Source organism: Rattus norvegicus, chromosome 4 (assembly GCF_021556685.1).
Source record: "Rattus norvegicus strain SHRSP/BbbUtx chromosome 4, alternate assembly SHRSP_T2T, whole genome shotgun sequence".
Lineage (NCBI taxonomy): Eukaryota > Metazoa > Chordata > Mammalia > Rodentia > Muridae > Rattus > Rattus norvegicus.
The window spans coordinates 159,660,074-159,687,377 of record NC_141537.1 but is presented as its reverse complement, the minus strand read 5'-3'; the positions used below and the strand labels follow the sequence as shown (position 1 = coordinate 159,687,377).

Here is a 27,304-nt window from a genome sequence, read left to right as displayed (position 1 = left end):
CTCTCCATCTCTCCTTCCTTCTCCTCCCCCTGCCCCCCCCCTTCCTCTCCCTCCCTCCGGTCTCCGCATTTCCCTTCGGCGGTGGGCCCGCGGCTCTGGGCACCATGCTCCGGCTCCTGCGGTTGTTGCTTTTGCTGCTGCTGCCTCCCCCGGGGTCCCCCGAGCCTTCCGAGCCCCCAGGTCTGGCCCAGTTGTCGCCCGGGGCGCCTCCTCAGGCCCCGGACTTGCTTTACGCGGACGGCCTGAGAGCCTACTCGGCCGGGGCTTGGGCGCCCGCAGTGGCTCTGCTGCGAGAGGCGCTGCGGAGCCGGGAAGTGCTGGGCCGCGCGCGCCAGGACTGCGGGGCGAGCTGCGCGGCCGAGCCGGGCGCCGCGCTCCCCGCCCAGATCCTGGGAGCCCCGCAGCCTGTCTCGGGGCCCGGGGCCTGGGAACCCCTGCTCCTGCGCGCCACGCTCCGCCGCGCCGAGTGCCTGACCCAGTGCGCGGCGGGGAGGCTGGGCCCGGGGGGCGCGGCGCGGTTCCGCGTGGTGAGCGCGCTGCGGGATGCCTTCCGCCGGCGGGAGCCCTACAACTACCTGCAGAGGGCCTACTACCAGGTGCGGGGGCCGGCCAGGGTGCTACCCCAACCAAGCCCAGTGACTGTCTTACTTGGAGCTGACCAGGAGAGGGCGGGATGCTCGCCGCCTGGACTCGGGGTTGGACTCGTGGAGGGCGTATAACGGACTCCTGAGTGGGTACCATAGAAACGGTGGCCAGGACTTGCGATGGCCGCAGAGGGAGGATCAGGAGAGAGCGGGGCAAGGAGGAGAGGAGTCAAAGTGGAATGAAGAGGAGTGGGAGTAGACCGAATATGAAGGAAGGGCTCCGCAGTGTTTTATTTGTTTTCTTTTAAGCGGGTCTAGGTGAATGAATGCAGCCTCTTAGATACGAAAAGCAGATGAGGAGCCCCAAACCAGCCACACATACATACATACATACATACATACATACATACATACATACATACATACATACACGCACTCACACGCACGAACCCACACGCACACTCACAAAGACAGAGACAGAGACAGACAGAGAGACAGAGACAGAGAGAGACAGGGACAGAGACAGAGAGAGACAGGGACAGAGACAGAGACAGACAGACAGAGACAGAGAAAGTGTGTGTGTTCGTTCAGGAGTGGGAGTTTGAGAAGAAGCTTTCTCTTGGTGCAGAGAAAGGCTGAAGGAGGGGGGCTAGTTTGGAGAAGGAAGTAGAGCAGCTGAGGTCGGAATCCGGGCACTGTGCAGTTTCCAGGATGGTGGCTGATGCCTACGTGGCTGGAGGAGGGAGGGGCGCTAGTGACACAACTGAACTCAGGGTCCTAGAGGCCTGCAGATTCTCGTCACTCAAGGTCTCCCCCTCCAACCCACCCCCACCTCATCTACTTGGGCCTCCCACTTCGTTGTCTTCAAAACAGAGATCCTAAGGTCCTCAGTCCATGGCCCAACCACTCTGAAGTGTACCAGAGTCCTGGGGATCCCAACATTCTGGCTTCCAAGGGATTTTTGGTGGTTCCCAGTTCTGATTGGCTAGGCTTCCATAACGCTCTGGGAGAAGCTGGTGAAGGAACAGAGGTCTAAAATACCAACCACCCACCCACCACCCACCCACACACACACACACACACACACACACACACACATACATGTACACACACACACACACTTATACCACCACCACTACCCCCAACACCCCATGCATACACACACGCACACACCACCACCCCATGCACACACGCACACACACACATGCACACACACACACCATCACCCCATGCGCACGCGCACACGCACACACATGTACCGCATATACACACACTCATATCTCATCCCTTTGGATTTAGTTGAAGAAGTTGGACCTGGCAGCTTCAGCAGCACACACCTTCTTTGTGGCGAACCCAACGCACTTGCAGATGCGGGAAGACATGGCTAAGTACAGGAGAATGTCTGCAATACGACCCCAGAGTTTCCAGGACCTGGTGACGCCCCTGTATTGGGTGAGATCCTCAGTCTTTGTGCAGTTTGAGCATCAGGAGATCTGCTCCTCAGTGGCCCTGGTGACGAGTCTTTCCCTAGCCCTGCGGCCACTGAAGTGTGCTGTTCTAACGTTCTCATTCTGAGGCCACCACACCCATTCTTCCTCTGGGTGTATGAAATAGGATAAGCTTCTGTAGTTTCTATGTAAGCCCAATTCTTTCCTTTCTTTTTTTTTTTTAAAGAAAAGTGTACTTATTTATTATATATGAGCACACTGTATCTGTCATCAGACACACCAGAAGAGGGCATCAGATCCCATTACAGATGGTTGTGAGCCACCATGTGGTTGTGGGATTTGAACTCAGGACCTCTGGAAGAGAAGTCAGTGCTCTTAACCACTGAGCCACCTCTCCAGTCCTGTAAGCTCATGTCTTTCCCACCTCCATCTTTCTTTTTGAAACAGGGTCTCACTGTGTAGCCCTGGCTGGCCTGGAACTCACTATGTAGAGACCAGGTTAGCTACAAAGTCAATAAGATCCGATTGTCTCTGCCTCCTTTGTGCCAGGTTAAAAGCATATGTCACCATACCCTTTGACCTCCCAGTTTTACTTGATACCTCCCCTCCACCACTAATCTCAGGTGACTAAGTGCTCCAGTTTCCCCACAGGCAGCTTATGACACTGGCCTGGAGCTACTGAAGCAACAGGAAGCAGCTTTGGCTCTACCCAAACTAGAGGAGGCCCTCCAGGGGAGCCTGGCCCAGATGGAGAGCTGTCGTGCTGGCTGTGAGGGACCTGAGGAGCACCAAGGGGCTGAAGAAGAGGAGGAGAAAGGGACCCAGGGGGGCCTGTATGAAGCCATTGCAGGTGAGGGGTTTGGACCGTGTGCTATGTGATAGCACCGATGCTAATACCGGTGACGATGGTGATGGCGATGATGCCGATGGCGATGCCAGTGTGGGTGCCGGTGCCGGTGCCGGTGCCGGTGCCGATGCGATGAGATGCGATGTGATGAGATGCGATGCGTTTGCGGGAGTAAGCACGCCACAGCCTAAGGCTCGTTTGTATTCTCTGCAGGACACTGGATTCGGGTTCTGCAGTGCCGGCAGCACTGTGTAGCAGAGACAGCCACACGTCCTGGTCGAAGCTTCCCTGTCCGGGACTTCCTCCCAAGCCAGCTGAGACGGCTGCACGAGGCCTATGCTCAGGGTCAGCTTGGGAAGGACAGAGCCTGGGAGTGAAGATTCTGAGGCGCATGTATCTCTCCTATCCGTCTGACTCTGCATTGCTAGTTTCCCTGTGAGGGCCGATGGGGACCGCTTCAGGATGGTGTCTTTTGGCCCCATCGTGCAAAGCTCAGGAGATGGGTTACTGGGCTCCTTCAGCCCTGATTGCTTCTCCCCTCCCTTTCATTTTATCCCTGATTCCTCTTCTTTGAACTCTGCCATTGAAGGTATGTTCGAAAGAGGCGCTGGGTGGGCACATGCTGAAATCGGGCTGGGACTTCCTGGAGGTGGCAGTCTTCCCAAGTGACCTCGGCTTTCTCTATTCTGCCTTGTTCGTTTCTCACCCCTTCTCACCTTCCTCCTACTCCAGTGGGGAATGTGTCTCAGGCCGTGGAAAATGTCCTGAGCGTCCTGCTCTTCTATCCAGAGGATGAGGCTGCCAAAAGGGCTCTGAACCAGTACCAAACTCAGCTGGGAGAGCTGAGACCTGACCTGGGACCACGAGAGGTAATCCCTTCCCCCACACTCACTGACAGGTAGGGCCTGGAACAGGTCAAACACCCAAGAGTAGCCCAGATTCTACACTTCATTTGGCTTCTTTGTTTATTTCATTTATTTATGTATCATTATTTGTTTTATTTTATTTGCTTGCATGTATGTGCTCTATATATGCGCTCTCAAAGGTCAGAAGAGGGCATGGAGCCAATGTGGTGGTGCACTCCTTTCATCCCAGCAGTTTGAGAGTTAGAGAGTTCAAGGCCAGCCTAGTCTACAGAGTGAGTTCCAGGACAGCAAAGAGCTACCTATCGAGATCTTATCTTTTTTTTTTTTTTTTTTTTTTTTTTGAGCTGAGGACGGAACCCAGGGCCTTGTGCTTACTAGGCAAGCGCTCTACCACTGAGCTAAATCCCCAACCCCGAGATCTTGCCTTAAAACAACATCAACGGGGTTGGGGATTTAGCTCAGTGGTAGAGCCCTTGCCTAGCAAGCGCAAGGCCCTGGGTTCGGTTCCTAGCTCCGAAAAAAAGAAAAAGAAAAAAAAAACAAAACAAAAAAAAAACAAAAAAAACAACATCAACATTAACAACAGAAGACAGTGTGATGTGGGATGGAATGGAAACTCCTGGAATGGAGTTAGGGTGGCTGCGAATCACCACGTGGGTGCTGAGAACTGAACCTGGGCCCTCTGCAAGATAAACAAGTGCTCTTAACCGCTGAAGCGTCTGTCTGTCCCTTTATTTATTTATTTTTTTTTAGACAAGGTCTCAGTATGTAGCTCTGGCTAGCCTAGCACTCACTGTATACACACCAGGCTGGCCTGGAACTACAGTGGTCCACCTGCCTCTGCCTCCCGAGTGCTGGGATTTAAAGTGTACAAGACCACACTCAGTTCATTCTGGTTTCTCAAGCTTTTTAGTCACTGAAGCAGTACCCAAGGCTAGGTTCTGACTTCTGCCTTAGCTCCCTGCCCCCACATATCAGACTGTGTTTTCTTGGGAGTCTATCCCCAGAAGCATTCCTTAATCTTATGTCTGCCTGTGTGCACAAATGCGTGCACACACACAGTCTCTCGGGTCCTCTCTTACTTTGAACCCAGACACTGAAAATTGAGCCGCTGTAGCATCAGAGTTGGAGAGGGCTCCCAGGGGCATGCAAATATCCCACACAACCCAGGGCCACCCTCTTTTCCAGCTTCCCCTTCCATCCCCATTATATCTCCACTCTCCTCTGTCTCTGCCCTGCTCAGGACGTCCAGCGTTTCATCCTTCGCTCCCTCGGGGAGAAGAGACAGCTATATTACGCCATGGAGCATCTGGGCACCAGCTTCAAGGACCCGGTAAACAGTTGTTCTTCTCCCCGGAGGGAGGCACGGTGACGATTGACATCAATACACAACTGCAGCCCTCAACCGCGGGTTTGCCCACAGCCCTGCAGACTTAAACTCTGGCGTCCCGGGATCCCAAGGACCTCAGCAGTGTGCCCACAGTTAAAATGGCCATGGGAGGGGCTGGAGAGATGGCTCAGTGGTTAAAGAGCACTGACTGATCTTCCAGAGGACCCGGGTTCGATTCCCAGCACCCACATAGCAGCTTACAACTGCTATTTGACCTTTCTGGGTGAAGTTCATTAGACCATTATAAACTTTAAACCTCAAATCGCACTGCAAGTATAGAGCCTTAGCACCTGGCAAACAGTGTGAAGGACTTCATTGCTTATTACAGTCTGGTCTAGAACCTCAGCCTCTAGGCTGTTGAGCTAGCTCTGGCGCTGAGCCCAGGCTCTCCCTCCTTTGCCTTCCTCCCTGGAATCGGGAAGACCTCAATAAGGTCCTTCAGATTCTAAGGTCAGGAATCCCAGGAGCTAGTCATGGAGGGTGAGGGTGCTGTTCTTGACTATCCCAGGATTCTTGGACCCCAGAGGCTTTCATCCCTAAAGCACTGAGAGAGAAGCTCAGGTAGGGCACACTCTGTGATGGGGGCTGCTTGACCCAGGCTGGGAAGGCAAAAGGGTGGGTCTGCACGGTCTACTGAGTATGTCTGTCACCCGAGAGAGGATCAAGAGAAGAAGCCCTGGGACAGTGAGCCGCCACAGCAGAAGCCCCCGACTTACTGGAAGGGTGAGTTCCTTAATACATATTGGGGACCGGGAGCTGGGCGGGGGGGGGGGGACAGGAGGTGAGAGTGGGGGTAGGGAGGTAAAACGGCAAGGTGGGGAAGCTCAGAGGCAGAAGCCTGAGGGCCTGGAATCTGACAGCTACTGCTCTTTAATTGAGCCCCCATGACATCTGCCCCAATGCTTCCTCTCGCAGATGCCCTTCTCCTGGAGGGTGTGACTCTCACCCAGGATGCCCAGCAGCTGAATGGATCCGAGCGGGCTGTGTTAGATGGGCTGCTAACTCCAGCCGAGTGTGGGCTTCTACTGCAGCTGGCCAAGGTACGCTGGTGTGTGGTGCAGCCACCTGGTTAGGCTCCCTCAGGCTCAGCTGCCTGCTCCTTGCTCTGGGCCTGTGTCCACTCAGGACTCTGTCTGTCTCAAGTTTCTCCTTGGCTGTCTGGAGCTCATTCTGTAGACCAGGCTGGCCTCACTGGCTTCGAACTCGTAGAGATCCATCCGCCTCTGCCACCACCGTCTGGATTCAAGTTTTTCTGAAAGTCTGTGTTTTATCTCAATTGTGGAAAAATTCTTTTTCCTCTTTTTATTTACTTTTCATTTGTTTGCATAAGCATGATGAGTTTATTCATGATACAGTCTTCAAATTAGCTCATTTGAGGCTAACAGTCAGTAAAGTCTTTTAAAAACTACAGTGATGGGGTTGGGGATTTAGCTCAGTGGTAGAGCGCTTGCCTAGGAAGCGCAAGGCCCTGGGTTCGGTCCCCAGCTCCGAAAAAAAGAACCAAAAAAAAAAAAAAAAAAAAAAAACAGTGATGATGAGGCATAGTGGACTTTAGAGACGGTCTGGCTGGGGAGTTGTCCTTTAACACTTTTGCTGTTAGTTCTGGGTGAACCAGGGTGGCCTCTTCCTGTGCTGTTCAACAGTCCTTCTGCCCTGATCCTGTTCAGATGGTGTCACTCCTGTGTGCAGCATCTGTGGAAAGAGCTTTAACACATATCCCCCCCCCCCTTTTTTTGAGAATTGGTCTCACTAGGATAGACCAGGCTGGCCTTGAATTCAGAGAGAGCCATCCAGAGGTCTCTGCCTCCCTAGGAGCGAGGAGCGCTGGGACTAAGGGCATGCGGCCACCACGCCCAGATCCTCCTCCTGGAGTCTTCATTTGTTGTCTCCTCAAGCATTTTCTCAGAGCAGTAGCTACAGAGGATGAGTTTCTGCTTCAGGTGACCACATTCAGGACAGATGTCTCTATGTTCTTAACTTAATAAGATCCACAGGGCTTCTTCTCCTACACCTGCTAACTCCACTCCTGCATCTGTGTTGGAAGCTGCCATCCAAAAGACACTATCTAAAAGGCTAGGGCTTTCTATTCCGTGGGCACCATTTGCTTGCTCTGTGGGTGTGGATGGATTCTGTGCTTGCTAATGCCCACAGAGGACTGCAGCAGCTTCAGAGCTTCCAGGATGGTCCAGGGTTCCATCAGCAATGCAGATGCCGTGTTCCTCTACTTGTGTGTGTGTGTGTGTGTGTGTGTGTGTGTGTGTGTGTTCTTGGTTTTTGTTTTTTGAGACAAGGTCTCTCTATGTAACCTGGTTGTCTGGAACTCATCTTGTAGGCCAGGCTGGCCCTGAATTCACAGAGATCTCCATGCCTCTGCCTCAGAGCACTGAGATCTAAGATGTGGTCCACCACCACCCAGCTCCTTTTTCCTCTTAATTTAGCCGATAGAGATAGGATGGGAGTTCTTATTTGAGACAGGGTCTTGCTATGTTGCCCAGGCTGGCCTAACCAATTCAGGATCCTCCTTTCAGCACTCCACCTAACCTAAAGGACAGCCTCGTAAGTGCATGGCCCCACACCTGGTCAGGGTGGATATGCTTTACAAAGATTAGGAAGAAAAGAAGTGTGTGGGTGTGGGTGGGTACACGTGGAAGGCTCCCTGGCTACCAGAGAGATCCCATGGGGTTCAGGATTCTTTTCCCTGGCATTTCATCCTCTCCTGGATTGGGTTGAATAACCCACGCTTCCGAGTTGAGGCTTCCATCCCATGATGCCTCAGTCCTTACTCCAGACTTGGACCCATTTAGCACATATTCATGGCGTACCTGCTGTGGCCTAGAAATGGAAGTAGGGGAGCAAAGACTGTCCCTTAGAGTCACGTATGCAGAGGGAAACAGACAAGGAGACATAACTGGAGCAGGTGGTGAGTGTGATAAAGAGGTTTGCACCATCTAAACAGAAACACTGACAAGCAATGTCTTAGGAGGTTTATCAGGGGGCCGGTGTTCCAGTTCAATCCCACACCAGTCTTGCTGTGGTTTGCAGTGCCTAAGGGTTAAACTCGGGGTTAGCACACACTAGGCAAGCGCCGTGCCACACCCTCGGCTCCTTATGCTGGTCTCCCTCATTTTCAGTTTCCCAGTTAGTGGGGAGGCCTAGGCGGGAGAACTGTTGGGGCTTAGGAGTTTGAAGCCAGCCTGGGCAACATAAAAGAGACCCCTTCTCAAAGGAGAGAAAGAAAGGAAAGAAGGGAGAAGACAAAGGAAGAAGGAGAGACTGAGAGATGGCTCAGCGGTTAGGAGCACTGAGTGCTCTTCCAGAGGACCAGGGTTTGGTTCCTACCACATGGTGGCTCACAACTACCTGTAACTCCAGTTCCAGGTTTGAAGCCCAGACCTACATGCAGGCACACATTCATACACATAAAAAGAAAATGATAATAAAAACTTTAAAAGGAAGAGAAAGAGGAGGAAGAAGAGGAAGAAGAGGAGGAGGAGGAGGAAGAGGAGGAAGAAGAGAGAACAAGGTGCTTTCCAGGATCTGCAGTAAAACACAGATTGAAAGTGTGGAGCAGGCTGAGCAGTGAGCAGTTGAATCTCTGAGGTCTAGGCCAGCTTGGTCTTCCAGGACAGCCAAGGTTACACGGAGAAAGTCTGTCTCAAAAACAAAACAAGGGTTGGGGATTTAGCTCAGTGGTAGAGCGCTTGCCTAGCAAGCTCAAGGCCCTGAGTTCGGTCCCCAGCTCTGAAGGAAAACAAAACAAAACAAAACAAAACAAATAAGAACCCCCCCAAAAAGCAACCAAACAAAAAAGTGTGGACCAGACCCAGATCCAGTAGTTCTGTGACTTTGGGCAATTTACTTAAATGTCTGTGAGTTAGTTTCCCATCTGTAAAGTAAGACTGATCATAATGTTTCTAGCATAGTGTTGCCCTGAGGTTAAATACGTTAGTACATTGGGAAGCCTTTAGGAGAATGAGGAAAGCAACTCAGGATGCACAGCTGCTGTTAGTCAGCTGTTATCAAGACGGTATAGGGAAGAGGAGAGAGCTGGGGTGGTAGCCAATCAGCACAGAGGGCCGTCAGTTCCCTGCTAGGGAGTGTCAGCCTTATTTGTAGATGGTGGACAGTTACTAGTGGATTTAAGCCGTTCATTCTGTAGACTCAGGAGCTCCCTCTAGTGGCAGTCTTTGGAAGGCATGGGAGAAACGTATGGCGTATGAGGTTGGATGGAAGAGAGGAGAGGGGAACAGAAGAGACCGGCAGGAATAAAAGCGAGAGAAGTTAAGGACTAAGTCTGCAGAAGACTGAGAGAGCGACACCAAGGGTAGCCTCAAATATCAGACGTCTTTCGGTTCCTTAACTCAATCTGGCCTCAGGACCTCTGCTGTTTTTCCTTTCGTATACTCCATGTGGCATCTCTGCATTATTTGGTTTCAGTTTACACGGCACCTCTTTGTGTGTCTGTGGGCAAACACATGTAAACCCGTAACCCTATTTGATGGCCTTCATATCACTTATCCCCATATGAACCGGTCTTTCTATGCATTTATTATCTTAAAACAAATTGAGGAGGTTGCCCTGTTCGACAGAGGGCTTGCCCAGCTCGAACACCTCATGAACCAGGTCTGCAACCAGCACTTAGGAAAGCTGAGGCAGGAGAAGCAGGAATTCAAAATCATCCTTGGCTCCATATCAACTTTAAGGTCAGCCGGGGCTACCCAAGACACCATCTCGATGTATACAGATGGACAGTTTGGTGTGTGGGGATTGCTTAGCATGGGTTAGCTCCTAGGTTTGATCCCAGCACTGCAGAGGAGGAGGAAAAGGAGGCAGAGGTGGCAGCTTAGATGTCTTGGGTGACCAGGTGGACTCTCAGGCTGTTTACTAGTGAGTGACACAGCTTCAACAAGCAGGCTATAAAGTGAATGTCTGCAGGGCACGGTTGTTCACTCCTAGATCCCAGCACTTGGGAGGTGAAGGAGGAAGATGGCTGCAAACTCGAGGCCAGTCTGGGCCACCTATTTATTTCCAGGCTAACCTTCGCTACAGAATGGTACCCTGTCTTAAAAAACAATCTCAGGGTTGGGGATTTAGCTCAGTGGTAGAACGCTTGCTTAGCAAGCGCAAGGCCCTGGGTTCGGTCCCCAGCTCTGAAAAAAAGAAAAAGAAAAAAATCTCATAGGAAGACATGACTCGGGGCAACTCGGGTAGTAAATCATGGGAGGCAGGTGGGTGATAGGAATCTGGCGTTAGAGGCAGTGTGGAGTTATGGAGCCCATAGGTTCTCCAAAAACTATCAATGAGACAGGATCAGTGATGTCTCAACGCCTCACGCTTCCTATCAGAAGTGGCCTGTCAGACCTTGTGTAACGGTCCTGCTTGCAGGACTCCTGTCCTCCCCAGGGAAGGGTGATGCACTTCCTTCCCCACACCCCAGCTCTGTCTCTCCTTCAGTCACTCTTGATCTCTCAAGGTCACTTCTTCCCCACTGTGGGATGCTCTCCAGGATAATGGCCACACGGTCCCTTTAGTAAGCAGCATTTCCCAGCTTTTCTCTGAGAGTGACAGTCTGGACAACCAGGACAATTGCCATTCTCTGGGAGAGAGCCATAGCTCAGGGAAAAGTCACAAGGGGATTCTGGAAGTTTCTATTCAACTCCAGGCACCCGGAAGGCCTGCAGGAGAGGCCTGTGGCAGCGAGGTGTGTCGGGAGTGACTCCATGTAAACCTCTTCTCTTTTTAGGATGCAGCTGAGGCTGGAGCCAGGTCAGGCTACCGTGGGCGCCGCTCCCCTCATAGTCCTCACGAACGGTTTGAGGGACTCACGGTGCTCAAGGCTGCTCAGGTAAGAGGAAGCCCCGAGACTGGTCTGGTGCTCAGGGCTTGAGAAGAAACGCCATGACAGGAGGCTGGATACCAAGCCTGGGCTTCTAAGGAGGAATTCTCTGGGGACCTAGATCACATATTCTGAAACTTGGGGCCCTGGTGTTGTCATGGGGATGCTGGGAGGAGAAGCTTGGGCAACTGGACTGTAGACCCACACAGAAGATTGGTATCAGAGACAGGCAGGGGCTCATGCTAGGCCTGCCTTTTTCATGGAGTCTCTCCCTGCCTGCAGCTGGCCCGGGCTGGGACGGTGGGCAGGCCAGGCGCTAAGCTGCTTCTGGAGGTGAGTGAGCGAGTACGCACCTTGACCCAGGCCTACTTCTCCCCGGAACGGCCACTGCATCTTTCTTTCACGCACCTGGTGTGTAGAAGTGCCATAGAAGGTAATGACCAGGGTACACCATGGCGCCTGCCCAGTCTCGGTCCCTCATCCTCACTGCAGAAAGTCCTCTACTGGCCTCACTGGGAGCAGGGAGCACCTCTGCTTATTCGTCACTCCAGGAGCTGGCATCTGGGTGGGGTGAGCCCAGGTGGGGACCATGGTAGGGACCCTGATTCATTCACCAGATCCATTTGCATCCTAGGTGAGCAAGAACAGCGTATGGACCTGAGTCACCCGGTTCACGCAGACAACTGCTTCCTGGACCCTGACACCGGGGAATGCTGGCGGGAGCCCCCAGCCTACACCTATCGAGACTATAGGTGGGTAGTCAGTTTCTCTGGGGTAGGCACACAAAGGCACAAGGGCTGTCTTGCTGCAGGCTTGGGGGCTGGATGGGGGCCTCACTGCCTCCTCCTGCCTTTTTTTATTTCCCAGTGGACTCCTCTACCTCAATGATGACTTCAAGGGAGGCGACCTGTTCTTCACGCAGCCCAACGCCCTCACTGTCACGGTAGGGGGTTGGGGCAGAGGGCCCAGCTGTGGGGACAGGATTCAAAACAGAAGCTCTCCAGAGGCAAATGCAGGGAAATGGCTGGGGCCACCTTAACCCTGTCTCCCCCGCCTCTCTAGTCCTACTGGCCCTATGTTCAAGGCTTTCTGCAGTGGTGGGTTGAGTCCCCACAGGAGATCGCTAAGTGGTCCCTCACCCTACCTTCATGGTATGCCTTCATCTCCTAAGGATAGTTAAGTGTAGCTCGGGAAAGGATTGTAATTCAAGCTATTGAGGAAGCTAAGGTTGGGGGATCACATGAACTCAGGAGTTCAAGGTCAGCCTGAACAATGTACCAAGACACCTTCTAACAAAACTGTGAGGTAGTTCAGGGGGTAAAAGTGTGTACCCCTAAGCCTGACACCCAGAATTTGATCTCTCTAGAACAGACAAGGGAGAAGGAGAGAAGCGGTTTCCATGGTTCTCCTCTGACCTCCACACCATGCTGTAACATTCACCCCCCAAACCCCAACAAAAGTAGTTAAAAACAAAACAAAAACAGACAAGGAGGGGTTGGGGATTTAGCTCAGTGGTAGAGTGCTTGCCTAGGAAGCGCAAGGCCCTGGGTTTGGTCCCCAGCTCCGGAAAAAAAAAAAGAAAACAAAAACAAAAACAAAAAACAGACAAGGAGGGACTGGAGAGATGGCTCAGTGGTTAGGGGCACCAGGCTGCTTTTTCAGAGGACCCCGTTTGGTTCCCAGCATCCACAAGGTGGTTCACAACCATCTCTATCTAGTTTCAGGGGATCTAACACCCTCTTCCGTCCTCTACAGGCATCAGGAATGCGTGTGGTGCACAGACATACATGGAGACAAAGCATGCACAATAAAATACAGTAATAAAAACCAAGGGAGCGGGGGTTGGGGATTTAGCTCAGTGGTAGAGTGCTTGCCTAGCAAGCGCAAGGCCCTGGGTTCGGTCCCCAGCTCTGAAAAAACAAAAACAAAAAAAAAAAAAAAAACAAGGGAGGGGGCTGGAGAGGTGGCTCAGCGGTTAAGAACACTGACTGCTCTTCCAGAGGTCCTGAGTTCAAATCCCAGCAACCACATGGTGGCTCACAACCATCTGTAATGAGATCTGACGCCCTCTTCTGGTGTGTCTGAACAGCTACAGTGTACTTACCTATAATAAATATTTAAAACAAAACAAAACAAAAACCAAGGGAGATGAAGCACAACCTAGGGGAGCCCACAGAGCCTTGTGTCCCTACTCTAGGGACCTGAAGATTTAACCTTTCCTCCCCCACAGCGAGGCCCCAGTGGAGCTAGTGGCACAGGCACAGACAGGACCACTGGACTAGAGTTTCTATTGGGGTTCTTAGCATTTCTGAGGCTCACTTCCCTAACAAAGGGTGACAATAATACCCACTATTGTTGACGTTGGTGCTATTATTGTTGTTGTTTACATCTTGCCACACAGACCAGGTTAATCTTGGATTGACAAGGTAGCTATCACGGCTACTCTTGCATTTACAGCGATCTTCCTCTTGTGGCTTTCTGAGTGCACCGCCCCGAGTGGCTGGCTAACCGGTCTCCCCTTTTCGTTTCTGGAGGCAGGGTCTGTGCAGCCGGGCTGGCTGGAACTTACTACGTAGACCAGGATGGTTTCGAGCCACAGAGACCTGCCTTTTTGAACCTCCCAAGTGCTGGGATTAAAGGCGTGTGACCCCATGCCTGGCTTTGCACACACATACTGTGTGGCCTGCAGGTGTGTGAACATGCCAGGACATGCACATGTCAAATGCACATGTGGCGATCAGAACACAGCTTCAGATGTCATCCTCTTGCCTCTGCCTCACGTCTGGAGTGTTCTGCTTCATCTAGCTTTTATGTGGGTTCTGGGGATCCAAACTCTGGTCCTTATACTTGCACTGCAGGCACTTTACCTACTAAGCCATCCTCCCAGCGCTATGAGAAGTAATTTTTAAAAATATTTATATGTGCATCTGTGTGTGCATGTGTGAGGAGTGGGTGTAGGGGTGAATGCACACCATCACAGCACGTGTGTAAAGAACAGAGAACAACGGGTAGGAGCTGGTTCTCTCCTTCAACCATGTGGCTTCTAGGGCTTGAACTCAGGTCGTTGGTCTTGGTGGCAAGCGTCTTTACCCCCTGAGCCATCTCTCTGACCCCATAAAAAGTAATTTATATAATATGCTTAAAAGAATGAGCCAGTACTGTATTAATAAGCAGTCGATTATTAAATTAGCATTCTACCATTTATTATTTACTATCGATCCATTCTTTCATCATGGAGACTTCTATTCCAGGACCTAGAAATGGGCGGGGAGAGGGCAGGCATGGTAGTATATATCTGTAACCCTAGCGCTAGGGAGGTGGGGGCAGGAGTTCCAGGCCAACCTGTGTTACCCAGAGGAATTCTGCCTTACTCTTCACCCTAAAGCATGAACAGAAAGGAGCAGCCGCCTTCTAGCCTTCTGTGCCCTCATGCACAGTCTCCGGTTTCCTTAGGGTGCAAATGCATCCATCCAAGGTCCTTGTCTCCTTCTATCCCTTCTGGTGTTGCTGTAAGCCCTCAGATTTCTTCTCTCCAGTCTTATGGAGTCATCAGGCAGGAAAGGTCAAGCTCTAGGATGGGGAACGGACGAGAGACCCTCCAAAGGCACTGCCCCTTTGATTTCCATGCCCCTCAGCCTCAGTTTTGCATTTTTCCTTCCTGACTAAGGGCCAACTTCTCATCTGCCCCAAGCTAGTCTGAGTCAGGGAGTGAAGTGTGATAGGGGGACAGGAAGTCTGACACTGCATTCCTGCACCCCTCAGGCTCAGGTCCGTCCTCGATGTGGACGCCTCGTGGCCTTCAGCTCTGGGGGTGAGAATCCCCATGGCGTATGGGCTGTGACTCGGGGACGGCGTTGTGCCCTAGCTCTGTGGCACACCTGGGCACCTGAGCACAGGGAGCAGGTAGGGAGGAAGAGGTGAAAGGGGTGGGCAGGTGGGCAAGTGGTCACAGGGGAAGTTTGTGAGTGGGTGAGGCTCCCTTCCCTATAAAGCTCTTGGGTGACTGAGATAGCCCAGGAATGGTAGATACAGAGGACTGAACCACAGTTCTCTCCATTCCCAGGAGTGGACAGAAGCCAAAGAGCTGTTGCGGGAGGAAGAGGAGGAGGAAGAGGAAAATGAGGAAGAGGAAGAAATCCTGAGTAGAGACCCTTCCCCAGAACCCCCAAGTCACAAGCTTCAGCGGGTCCAAGACAAAGCCGGGAAACCACTCCGGGTCCGAGAGGAACTGTGAACGGCCAGCTTCTTTGGATATGGCCACTCAGCTTGGGAAGAGACCAATGAGAATGCCCTGATGACATTGGGGACATAGTAGCATGCCGAGTCTACCATCTCGGGGACCTACAAGGGCCACCAAACCCTGGCCTCACAAGCTTGCAACACAGACTCAGCCTAGAGAACATCAGGCCTTGGGAGCTAGGGCTGGCCCCGACTGCGGGGCCTGCAAACTCCCTAGGACAGGCAAAGATCACTGTGCCTCTCTGAAGGGCATGGCGAGGATTGAGGGCCAAGTGCTTCTCATAAGAAACACACAGAGAGGGGCTGGAGAGATGGCTCAGCGGTTAAGAGCACCTGACTGCTCTTCCAGAGGTCCTGAGTTCAATTCCCAGCAACCACATGGTGGCTCACAACCATCTGTAAAGAGATCCGATGCCCTCTTCTGGTGTATCTGAAGACAGCTACAGTGTACTTATATATAATAAATGAATAAATAAATCTTTAAAAAAAAAAAAAAAAAAAAAAAAAAAGAAACACACAGAGAGGAAAGACAGTCTCACCTTCTCCCAACCTGTGCAATAAAGGATGTGACTACCCAGCCAGGGCCTGGTCTGCTATATCCCAGCTTTGGCGGCTGCTGGAGGTGGGGTTGGCTAGGACTGGCCTGGGAGGAGACAGGTGGTGTCTGGGGGCCTCCCATAGGTGGAGCCATGACAGCCGTGATTTGTCAGGGAAATCTCAGCCACCTGCTGCTTCATGCAAATAGGTCCTGTGCCCCATCCCCACCAACACCGCTGCTCCTTGGGCCTCCCACTCTAAGCCCTGTCATCCCTCCCTGAGGAAGGTTCAGAGGGGTGGTCTGGTCCTTCTGCCTCCCACCTTCACAGTCCACTAAGACTCCAGGAGTCATGTGAGCAAGCGTGAAGACAGACGCTAAGCTTAGGAGCAGGACACAGAGTTCTGTTCTCTTTCGAAGTCATGTCTTTGCCCACAAGGCAGGGGCCCATGGCCCAGCTTCCCTCTGGATCCCCTGCCAACTCCCCCAACTAGGATCAGGCCTAGGGGCAGCTGGTCAGGGCTTGTCGAGAAAAAGGATTATCCAGCTCAGTCCCTTGTAATCTCAGCTTCTGCCTGTACCCTCTTCCCCCACAGCCCTCGACAAGGAAGCATGGCTTGTGGTGTTGACAACAGGGTCATCTATCACCCTCCTGTCCTGGCCCCTGGCCGGCTTGCTTTACACGCCCACACTGCCAAGATCATGACCACAAGTTGGGGTTAGGGCCTGGGGGCCGCTGGAGCTGTGGCTGCCCCTGCTCCACTCCCCAAACCCGGCAATAATCCTCACAGCTTTTCTCTGATCCACAGGCTGATGCTCTTATCCCTGTTGGCAGACTGACCGTGGAGGCACCCCTTTATCCCCCCTTCTTATAGCTGGATAGGGGGGTGCTGCTCTTCTCTGGTTCACAAGCCTGTTCCCCACCCCTCTAGGCAGGCCCAAGTCTCTGGAAGCCACATACCTCCCTCCCTCCCTGGCCTCTCCCCTACCCCTGCCAGCTGATTTCATTTGCCTGGCTGTTGCTGGCCTTACCCTTCCCTGTCAGTCCCCCCCTCCCTCCCAGTCAGGGCCAGGCCAGGCCAGCTCCTCTGGCAGCAGAGGGGGGCAGGTGACAGGCAGGCATCACAGCTGAGACCGTGAGGAGGCGCCTGGGAAGCGGAAACCTGGGAGAAATCCAGCTAGAGCCCAAGTAAGAAGGAGCTGGCCCTCTGGGATTGGGGGCCCACTGGGAGGGTCCAGACAGGGCTGGGATTGATATCCAAGAGGGAGAGCCCCCCCATCACAGGAGTAGGGCAGGATGGGAAGAACAGAAATATGATCTGATGGGGACTCCTAACACCTATTCCACATCCCTGGCAGGAGCCAGGACTACCCCTCGACCTGTGAACCATGGGGGAGATGGAGCAGCTGAAGCAGGAGGCGGAGCAGCTCAAGAAGCAGATTGCTGTAACCCCAGAGCCCTTATCCTAGGGACCCTGGAGAACAGAACTCAGGACACGAAGCAGTGTGGCCTGGGAGGGGTTGGGTTCACTCTGGGGTGACACTTTAGAGTCCTCCGATCTAGCAGGGTTCAGAGACGTTAAATCTGGACCTCCCATTTGAGATCACCTCCCAACTGCAGAGCCCCATGCCCTCCCACATGTGAGGCGCGCGTGCATGCCCCTACCCTCCCATAGCCTCCCTGATGTCTGCTTTCCCCGCAGGATGCCAGGAAAGCCTGTGCGGACATCACTCTGGCTGAGGTGAGACCTTCTGCTCCTCTGAGGCAGGACATGACAGGAGGGGAGGGGACTGAACAAGCACTTCAGGACCAGCAACTAAGGGGGCCTGCGCTTTTAGCACATTGTATCCTTGGAGCGAGGAAAGACATTCATGAATTAATTCAACAAACATCTCCTAAGACCTGCTCTGGGCCAGCCATGATATTGGATACTGGAGACCTCGTCCTGAGCAGTGAGGATGGAGGGGGTGTGTAGGACTCGAATTGACAGTCACTAAGGTGACGTTTCATCCATTTTAAGACACGTGCTTTGTCACAGATTTTTCCAGAATGGCGATGCATCAAACGACGCACAAAACCTCATTAGGCTATTGTTTCTCCCTTGGTGGTTCACAAACTACTACTGTTTCTTAGAATTGATAGCCCATGCTGGGTGCCACAGACTTGTAATCTCGTTACCTGGAAGGCAGAGGCGGTATTGAAAACTCAAGGCATGCCTGGGCTGCAGAGTGGGTTTAAGACCAGACTGTCTCAAAGTAAAAAGGGAAAAACTGAGCTTTGAAAAAAATGTCGAAAAGGAAGACATGAAGTTGCATGGGGGTCGGAGGTAAAGGGTGGACGTGGGAGGAGCTAGGACGAGTGGGACAGACACGACCAAAATGCCTGTGCAAAATGACCAATTAATAGAAATACTGTGTTAAAGAAGAAAAAAGCAGAAAGGGTCTGGGCATATATTTCAGTGGTAGAATTCTTAGCATACTGAGGCCCTAGTGCAACCTGCAGTACTGAGGGGAGAAAAGCTAACAGAATCCATTGAATTAAATATGTACCAAGAGTAGACATGAGGAAGGCACTGGGTTAGACGCAAAGCTACTCACTCTACGGTTTTCACGGTAGCTCTGTAAGATAAAAGGCCAGGGAACGGTGTGACGATTTGCTGAAGGGGACAAAGTCGAGCAGACGGAGTCTACGGACTCCCTAGGCTTAGCGGCTAGGAGGCTGCTTGTGGCTGTGCGGCGTGGAGGACAGGATTTCAGCAGGTGCAGTCCCAGATGATGGCAATGCAGTGGCTGTGTGCCACAGGTGTGTGGGAACAGCCACCTACCAATCTGACACCACCAGTGTGTCCCCAAGTTTATGTTCAGTGACCTCATACTAGCAGCTTGAAAATTGATCGAGGTAGAATATCTCCGTACCAGAAATTTCTCCTCTTCTTCTTCCCCCTCCTCCCGCTCCCTCCCCCACTTGGTATGGAGACACCTACTAAACACTCACTATACTGTTTAGCATCTTAGTGGCCATTAAGCTAGCCAAGCACCCGTCTACCATCGGAGGCTCGGTTACGCTAGACCAGGGACTGCTTTCTCTAAGGTCAAGGAATCTGCTCAAGTGTCTGGTCCCCAGCAGAAGCTCATCCGGGGCAGGGGCTGTGAAACCCAATAACCCCTTTCTCTGCAGCTTGTGTCTGGCCTGGAGGTGGTGGGACGAGTCCAGATGCGGACACGGAGGACGTTAAGGGGACACCTGGCTAAGATCTATGCCATGCACTGGGCCACTGACTCTAAGTGAGACTCCAGAGGGACCTAGAGGGGAGGGGGAGGCAGGGAAAGAGGGACAGGTGACACAGGTGCCTTTCTCCAGGCTGCTAGTAAGTGCCTCGCAGGATGGGAAGCTGATCGTGTGGGACACTTACACCACCAATAAGGTACCAGCCCTTCCTACGGACCCTCCACCCTTCCTGGGGATGCCATGCCTAATCTCTGTCCTGTTTGGCTGAAGCACGTGTTCCACCTGCCACCAAATCTACCCTCCCTTGCAGGTGCATGCTATCCCGCTGCGTTCCTCCTGGGTCATGACCTGTGCCTATGCACCATCAGGGAACTTCGTGGCATGTGGGGGGCTAGATAACATGTGCTCAATCTACAGCCTCAAATCCCGTGAGGGCAATGTCAAGGTCAGCCGGGAACTCTCGGCTCACACAGGTGAGAAGTTGTCTTTCCCTGGGTAGGAGGTCAAGGAAGTCCAAGCCCATGGCCAGTTATGCCCAGGGCCTTGAGCCAGGGCACTGCCCTTCTAACCACCTCCAGGTTATCTCTCCTGTTGCCGCTTCCTGGATGACAACAACATTGTGACTAGCTCTGGGGACACCACGTGGTAAGGGCTGAATGCCGTGGGTGCTGAGGAAGGTCACCCTGTCCTGGGCAACTGTGACATTTCTCTGTGATGGGCTCCCTCTCTCCTGGCAGTGCCTTGTGGGACATTGAGACGGGGCAGCAGAAGACAGTGTTCGTGGGACACACTGGTGACTGCATGAGCCTGGCTGTGTCCCCAGACTACAAACTCTTCATCTCGGGAGCTTGTGATGCCAGCGCCAAGCTCTGGGATGTGAGGGAAGGGACCTGTCGCCAGACTTTCACTGGCCACGAGTCAGACATCAATGCTATCTGTGTGAGTGCCCTTCAGCTACTACCTCAAACCCCAGTACATGCCTCTGACTCGCTTCCAAAGTGCCTCTGAGCCTTTCCTTATCATTTTTGAAAATAATTTTACCTCGTAGGATAGTTTCAAAACCAGTGACAAGGAATCCCATGTCCGCTTCTCCCAGATCCACCGTTAACATTTTGCCACACTTGCTTTACCGTTGTCTCCAACTCAGAGCTTTCACACGTAACCAGGCGCCCTACCACCGAGCTGCACGCTAGGTCCTCAGTCCTGGGTTCTGAGAGTAGACCGCAGAGATCATGGCTTTGCCCCTTAAACACTTCCTGGAGGACAGAAGAGGGTGTTGGATTCCCTAGAACCAGAGTCACAGTCAGGAGCTGTCGTGTGGGTGCAGCTGAACTTGGGTTTTCTGCAAGAGCAAGTGTTCTCAGCTGCAGAGCCATTTCTCCAGCCCTAAGTCAAAAAACAAAACCCTAAAAGAAAGTCTTATTATATATACTCTGGCTGTCCTAGAACTAGCTCTGTAGACCAGGCTGGCCTTGAACTCAGAACTCACCTGCCTCTGCCTTCCAAGTGCTGGTATTAAAGGTGTTCACCACCACTGTCTGGCCACATTACATCTTTTGGATGAGGGCACACTCGTTTTCTAGAATTCCCCTCAAAGTATGCCTGTTATTCTTTATGATGGCATTCAGGTTATATGCCTGGACCTTGTGTTACTTTACAAACCCTGATGTAGTCATTACGGTAGTAGCAGTAGGAATCTGATCTTTCTGGGAGACCCTGGGAGATCTTGGTTCTCTTGCCTGCCTGCGACATGCCTGCCTATAGTGCTGGACTCATGGGTTGAAGGAGCTTCAAGAACAACTTCAATGCAGCTGGCTGCCTCGCCCTACCAAGAAACAGACCCAGAAGCTGAGAGAAGCGGCTCACACTCCCCCAGTAGGAGCTAGGAAGCAGGCAGGAAGGCAAGGCTGTCCCAGGTCTGAGCCCTGACCACTTCCCAACTGTATCCTCAGTTCTTTCCCAATGGGGAGGCCATCTGCACTGGCTCAGATGATGCCTCCTGCCGCCTCTTTGACCTGAGGGCAGACCAGGAACTGACAGCCTACTCCCACGAGAGCATCATCTGTGGCATCACGTCCGTAGCCTTCTCACTCAGTGGTCGCCTGCTCTTTGCTGGCTATGATGACTTCAACTGCAATGTCTGGGACTCTCTGAAGTGTGAGCGTGTAGGTAAGGGTCTGCCCTAGACTTGCCTGCCCTCCCTCTTTTCCTCTCAGTTCTCTTCATTGTGACCCCCCCCCCCCCAACACTGCTGATCCCTAACTGTTGCCTTTGCTTCTGAAACTAAGACCATGTTCCCCAAACAGAAAGCAGCCCTTCCCCTGCCTAGTGCTATGTCTGCTCCTTCTGGTCACCCCCAAACCTGTGTACCTTAAATGTCCAGTACTGCAGTTTCAAGGCCATACACTTAAAGGGACAGCCTCAGGGAGGTGTGGATGAGAGTAAGTCAAGATGTAGAGAGCACCAGGATCTTGGGCTAGCCTAGGGGCTTGTCTAGCATTGATCTACTCCAGTGTGGGAAAGGACAGTCTGCCTTCTACCAGGAGAGACCAAGCAAGAGCTGAATGAAAATACCCCCGAGATAGGCCCCAAGGCCTGCTCATTTGCTTACTTTCTGAGGTCCCCTGTACATGTCACTCCCCTGGGCCTTGCCTTTTCTTTTCTTTTCTTTTTTTTTCTTCTTTTTTTTGGAGCTGGGGACCGAACCCAGGGCCTTGCGGTTGCTAGGCAAGCGCTCTACCACTGAGCCAAATCCCCAACCCCTTGCCTTTTCTTTTTTAAACCTAGAAACAAAGGACCTTTTTGGGCCCTTCAAAGTGGCCCTGGCCTTCTTCATAGCATCCTGACGTTATTAATCAGTTTACCCTTGCCCCACCAGTGACTCAAGTTCTCGATGGAGGATCTGACCTGACAAAAAATCCCTCTCCTCAGGGCTAATCCTCCTCAGTTCCTTAGTCTCCATCAAGGGCAGTCTAGTCCACCAGGGCTTCTGTGCTCACACAGACCTCACACATTGTGGCACGGTAGACTGACTTTTTCTCCCTCCTCCTAAGGCGTTCTTTCTGGCCATGACAACAGAGTCAGTTGCCTGGGGGTCACAGCTGACGGCATGGCTGTGGCCACTGGATCCTGGGACAGCTTCCTCAAGATCTGGAACTGAGGAGGCTGGAGGAAGAGGTGGGAAGCCATGAAGGCTCTCAGCTGACTCCTATGCCCTGTCTCCTTAGGGTCAGTCTTCTATACCCTGGGGCCACTCCCAGTAAACTTCCTTCTAAGGGCAGGTGGGATTATGGGAGTGTGCCTTTGGGAGTAGCAGGGACACAAGGGCAAAGAACTGCCCCATTTCCTCCAGGGCCTCTCCTCTCCACAGTCCTCATAGCTTCTCCCTTCATAAACAAGAACAGACCCTCCCCATCCTAGATGACTCCTGGGCTACCAGCAGCCTTTGTCCGGCCTGGGAATGGCCAGAGCGCTCAGCCCATGACTATAGGTGTCACTCCTAGTATCCTGGCTCCCTCCCAGCCACTTTCTTTCTGCCCTTTTGTTCTCTCTTATTACCTAATAAAATGTAGCATCCTGGTATCTTTGTGATGCCTGGCTTCCATGCCCTTCGCGTTCCAAGAAGTCCTAGGTCCCGTTAACGGGCAACAAGCTATTAAAAGTGCTAGGGATAAGGCTAAGTACTGGGTAGATGTGGGCAGGAAGGACGGGGCAGAAGCTGAGGTCTCTTGGAGAGGCCAAATAGTGGGAGGCATCTAACCGAATGCTACAGACTGCAGTCATAACGTGTGTGTGCCTGGGTAGGAATTGGATACTAATGGCCCTGGAGGCCATTAAAGAGCTTCAAATGGGGCAGTACCGTGATCATTAAGCTTGTCAGAAAAACTGCTGTAACAACAGTTTACGGAGGTGAAGTGAAAAGAGAGACTGGCCCTCTACAGGCCCATCAAAGGATGAGATTCAAGGGGAACCAGACTCAGTAACAGAGTACTCACCTAACAGGAGCAAAAATTCTGGGTTCAATTTCCAGCAAAACACACACACACACACACACACACACACACACACACACACACACACACACACTCAGGCAAGACAGGGGAGGAGAAGACATTAAAAATATACAATCACCAGGATCTAGTGACAACCTCACAGACATGCCATATTCAATATGATGACCAAAGCTGAAATCTCAGCCTGAGCAGCTGGGTAGACTATATTCCCTTATCCATAAGGACAGGGAATAGGCAATGAAGAATAGCTTTTAGGGGAAGATCACGAATTTTATTTTAGGGGAACTAACGTTGAGCATTTATGTGGAAAGAGGAACCTGAAAATTACAAGCAGGTAAGCAATAGCTAAACCCAGACAAAAGGGGAAGAGGAGAGGAGGGCCAAGGGCAGAGCCTTGGGGACATCAAAACTTAAGCAACATAAAGGAGGTTCAGAAGTGGCAGGAGAGATACCTATCCAGGTCTCATAGGCTCCCAGAATGCCATCCTACATTCTATACACAGAAGACTCAGCACAGCTTTGTTCTAACGTCTTAAAACATCACGTAAAATCATCTACTTTAATATACAGGAAACACACGAACATAAAAGAATAGTGTCCAAATACCAGAGTTGGTAGCCTGAGCGGAATCAGAAAACAGGACTTTCCTCGGTGCTCTTGGGGAAGAATCCAGCAGAGACCTAGCTCTCCATCAAAGCAAAATGCTGATTCTCCTTGTCATGGTCCTCGTTTTGCTCCCATGCTCCACCTCCAGCTTTCAGAAACCTTCCAGTTCCAAGAATGACTCCTTCCTTTAGGTCCTTAACATTTTCACTTAGGGCAGAAGGCCGCTTACCCTGCAAAAGGCGTTTATATGAGCTGAGAGGCCAGAGGGGGTCTGTCAGGGAGAGGCAAGGATTGGGAAAACCAGCCTCCCACTTTAATGAGGGATACTTTTTTTTTTTTTTTTTTTTTTTGGTTCTTTTTTTCGGAGCTGGGGACTGAACCCAGGGCCTTGCGCTTCCTAGGTAAGCGCTCTACCACTGAGCTAAATCCCCAGCCCCGAGGGATACTTTTTTTAAAAAAAAAAAAAAAAAAAAAAAAAAGATTGATTTATATATATGAACGCTCTATTTGCATGTATGCCTGCAAGACAAAAGGCATCAGATCCCTTAGAGATGGTTGTGAGCCACCATGTGGGTGCTGGGAATTGAACCCCAGTCCTCTGGAAGAGCAGCCAGTGCTCTTAACTGCTGAGCCATCTCTCCAGCCCATAATGATACTTGGTGACAATTCTCACGCCCTCTTCCTTTACCTGTCGTAGTGTCAAGGTCCCAGGGGAGTTGTCATCCTGCAGGATGGTGAGTGGGGACCTCCCTAGAACCTTGTTGTTTGTCTTCCGTCTACTGCGCTTAGAACCTGTGGTAAGAAAGGTTTTGTTAAAGTAAGGGCTCAAAGTTTAGGGCCTACAGTTTGCTCTTCCTCCATTAGCCCAGGATCTGACTGTAACTGCTCTCCCTCCATCTTGCTCTTCAGTTTTGTACCTGAGGACTGGGGAGTCTCTGGGTCTCTGGAGGGCTTGTCTGAGGTCTGGCCAGAAACCATGGTTTCTGTGGATTGTTTTGCTTCCTCCTTGGCAAACACCTGTTTGGAATTGAGTTCAGTCTGGCTCCAAGGCAGCAACTGGTCCTCAAGGGATACCTGGGGATCCGGGTCCGGAGGCAGGTCCAGTTCAGAAGATAAAGGGGTTTCCTGGGGCAGACCAAGCACTGGAGAGGAAATCGATTCGGACACTTCTGTCTCGGACACTTCGGTCTCAAACACTTCGCTCAGCTCTTTCACCAGTGGACACTGAGAGTCTGAGGGAAGATGGGAGAGAAGCTGTATGTAGCTTCCCAAGGAGGGAAAGGAGCGGAGGGAGCACTGGGGCTCCTGGTCAGGGGGAAGGGGGGAACCGGGGGGAGAGTGAACGCAGGCTGGAAAGAAGCGATACAGAGAGGACCCACATAAGCGCTGGGTGGCGTCCCAGCCAGGCTAGGGCCTTGCGTGGTGGTACATGTGTGCAAGTCTAACACTCCCAGTACTAAAGTAGGGTTGCCTCCAGTCCCAGGCCAGCCCGGGCTACAGTGGGAGACCTTGACTTAAAAAAGAAAAAAGGAAATGATAGAAACACCAGATTAGTGGATGAAGGAGCCAAACCTGATGGCCTGCGTTGGAACCCAAGAAGCTCCATGGTAGAAGGAGAGAACCGATTCCCCATTCCCTGACCTTCACATGTGAACTGTGCCAGGTGTGTGCCCTCCCCCTCCCCCCCCACAAAATCGATGTAAGAAAATGTTTTTAAGTGAGAAAAGTCCAATACAGGAGGATAGAGCCCCTGGCACGCTTAAGACCTTTGGTCCAAACCCCAGAACAACAAAAACCAAACAAACCAGGAAAACAAAAATGGTCGTGATAGCTCCCTAGGATAGGTGTCAGTTTCACAGGTATCCCCTGAGCCTGTCACTTACCTGGACCACTGATCTTCATGGGTGTCCGCGCAATGCCAAGAGTAGGAGAGCGGGGATCTGGGTCTTGCGCCTGTTTGAGACTGTTCAGCTGTTCTGCAGGTGGGTTTGGCTGTGGCGAGCTCTCCACCTGTCAATGCCATAGGTTAAGACTAAATCTGGGCCCTCACCTTTATCTATCTTCTCCCCTTATTCCTGGCCAGACCTGCGTTTGCCCATGCAGCCTGCCTAATGCAGATTAAAGAATTCACAAAGTTGCCAGGCATGGTAATGGCACATGCCTTTTATCTCAGTACTTGGGAGACCGAGACAGGAGGATCTCTACAAGTTTGAGGTCAGCCTGGTCTACATAGTGACAGGGCTACACAGTGAGACCCTGTCTCTCAAAAAAAAAAAAAAAAAAAAAAAAAAAAAAAGGGCATAAAGTCAGCTAATGAAAAATGAGATCACGAATTCATGAATTTGAAAGGAGGGATATATGGAAGGGTTTGGAGGAAGAGAAAGGCAGAAATGAGGAGATCATATTAGAACCTCAAAAAATAATAAAAGAGAGAGAGAGAGATGGAGAAAGTAAGATTCCAGTGGCAGTGGGAATGAGGATTCATGTAAATAAGCTAGGCAGAGGCCCAGGAATCCATACAGCTTCCTTGCATTCCCCACCCCAGCCCAGTATACCTGAATAGGAGTGCGCTGGATGCCAGCACTAGGTGAACGAGGGTCTGCCACCCGAGACACATGCTTGTTGCGTGGCAGAGGCCGTGCTGGAGTGCCTGAGACGCTCTGGGTAGAACCCATCTCCACTAGGGCTGGGGATGGGGCCCGGCTGTGCAGACGCAGAGGAAGGAACGTCCATCAGAAAAGACTCGGGTCTCGGAGCTTACTGCTTCCGTGTCGAACCTCTGACCCCGGACCCACCCGATCTTCCCAGTTTCCAGCAGAGGAACCTCCAGGTCGCTAGCCCAGAGACCTCGGCGGGGATAATAAGTGGAGCTTTTTAATGGAGCGTTCAGGTCTGCGGGAGCTTCGAATTTAACCACTAATCCACTCAGATCACTTACCGGGCCCCAGCGCGACCTCCGGGCAAACACCAGCTCAACAAACTCCCAAAGCCCTGAGTTTCAAACTTCCCGCCACGCCCCCTGCCCTCACCCTATTGGCTGAACCGAAGCAAACTCTCATAGGCCAGTTGTGGAAAACGCGCTCTCCAGAGCAGAAAACCATTGGTCTGAAGGATGTCTATCATGACGTTTGGCCAATGGCTGGGGACTAGCTTGCCCTCCGGTTGGTGTCTCGGTGAGCTGGGGATTTTTGTTTAGTATGGGCCTGACAGCGGTCAACTTGATGGGTGCCACTCAGCTTTTCTGTTTTATTAAACAAAATAGAATGAATTACTACAATGCACAAAACCAGCTGGAGGCGGAGTTACTGTGGTTTGTCTAAAGCGAGACAGCCATCCTTATTGGTTGACGGAGTTATCACACATCTCTCAAAGTCGGCCTCATTACTACTGCTTTTCAAATACCAAGAAGACAAGTGCTTCTCTGCTTTCCGATTGGACAAGTCCTTGGAAAAGATTCAGTAATCAATGAGTTTAGACAACTGACAGTTTCTGCTCTACACGTAAGGCATTCTTCTAGAGTCCTTGAATCACAGCACCTGCAGCTCAGAGCCCTCCTCCCTGGCGCCTCCACAGGAGCACTTGCCCTGGAAGAACAGGATTGGTCCTTTCGACCATCAGTTGTACCGGCAGCGCTTTTTATTGGCATTCAGGGCAGAGGGCGGAGCGCCAGGAGGCAGGCTCAGTCCAACTGCCGATCTCGCGCGTCTTGCC

The 27,304-nt window shown here is 51.9% G+C and overlaps 3 protein-coding genes across 15 annotated transcripts; 2 read left to right on the top strand and 1 right to left on the bottom strand.

Moving 5' to 3' along the window:
* Nucleotides 1-65: 65 nt before the first annotated feature.
* On the top strand, nt 66-15,791 carry P3h3 (prolyl 3-hydroxylase 3). Of its 7 annotated transcripts, none has more exons than XR_015685473.1 (16): nt 66-596; nt 1,884-2,036; nt 2,684-2,882; nt 3,093-3,224; nt 3,612-3,748; nt 4,989-5,078; nt 5,644-5,696; nt 5,791-5,858; nt 6,051-6,175; nt 10,879-10,980; nt 11,254-11,404; nt 11,606-11,723; nt 11,839-11,914; nt 14,734-14,874; nt 15,035-15,512; nt 15,731-15,791. XR_015685473.1 is itself a non-coding variant. In NM_001106620.3 (16 exon segments), coding segments are annotated over 15 exon segments (2,208 nt in total). In that variant the 5' UTR covers nt 73-104; the 3' UTR covers nt 15,206-15,510; nt 15,735-15,787.
* A 1,062-nt stretch (nt 15,792-16,853) lies between these two features.
* On the top strand, nt 16,854-22,556 carry Gnb3 (G protein subunit beta 3). The gene is given in 10 exon segments (NM_021858.3): nt 16,854-16,934; nt 17,105-17,191; nt 17,449-17,487; nt 18,924-19,030; nt 19,107-19,170; nt 19,285-19,447; nt 19,553-19,619; nt 19,712-19,913; nt 20,927-21,143; nt 22,028-22,556. Coding segments are annotated over 9 exon segments (1,023 nt in total). The 5' UTR covers nt 16,854-16,934; nt 17,105-17,134; the 3' UTR covers nt 22,135-22,556.
* A 680-nt stretch (nt 22,557-23,236) lies between these two features.
* Nucleotides 23,237-27,299, bottom strand: Cdca3 (cell division cycle associated 3). 7 transcript variants are annotated; one of them, NM_001443523.1, is given in 7 exon segments: nt 23,237-23,823; nt 24,282-24,385; nt 24,511-24,825; nt 25,477-25,603; nt 26,149-26,296; nt 26,623-26,834; nt 27,130-27,283. In NM_001443523.1, coding segments are annotated over 5 exon segments (822 nt in total). In that variant the 5' UTR covers nt 26,269-26,296; nt 26,623-26,834; nt 27,130-27,283; the 3' UTR covers nt 23,237-23,667.
* Nucleotides 27,300-27,304: the final 5 nt, after the last annotated feature.

Excerpts from the sequence above, each read along its gene's own strand:
- Cdca3 (XM_087656995.1), bottom strand. The coding sequence starts at position 26,694 with ATGGTTTTCTGCTCTGGAGAGCGCGTTTTCCACAACTGGCCTATGAGA. Across the intron at positions 25,604-26,622 it reads GCTTCGGTTCAGCCAATAGG|GTGGAGAGCTCGCCACAGCC; the intron begins GTGAGGGCAGGG and ends TGGCATTGACAG. Across the intron at positions 24,386-24,510 it reads AGAGACTCCCCAGTCCTCAG|GTTCTAAGCGCAGTAGACGG; the intron begins GTACAAAACTGA and ends TTCTTACCACAG.
- P3h3 (XM_087656996.1), top strand. The coding sequence starts at position 105 with ATGCTCCGGCTCCTGCGGTTGTTGCTTTTGCTGCTGCTGCCTCCCCCG. Across the intron at positions 2,037-2,683 it reads TGGTGACGCCCCTGTATTGG|GCAGCTTATGACACTGGCCT; the intron begins GTGAGATCCTCA and ends GTTTCCCCACAG. Across the intron at positions 5,079-5,643 it reads GCACCAGCTTCAAGGACCCG|GATTCTTGGACCCCAGAGGC; the intron begins GTAAACAGTTGT and ends TGACTATCCCAG.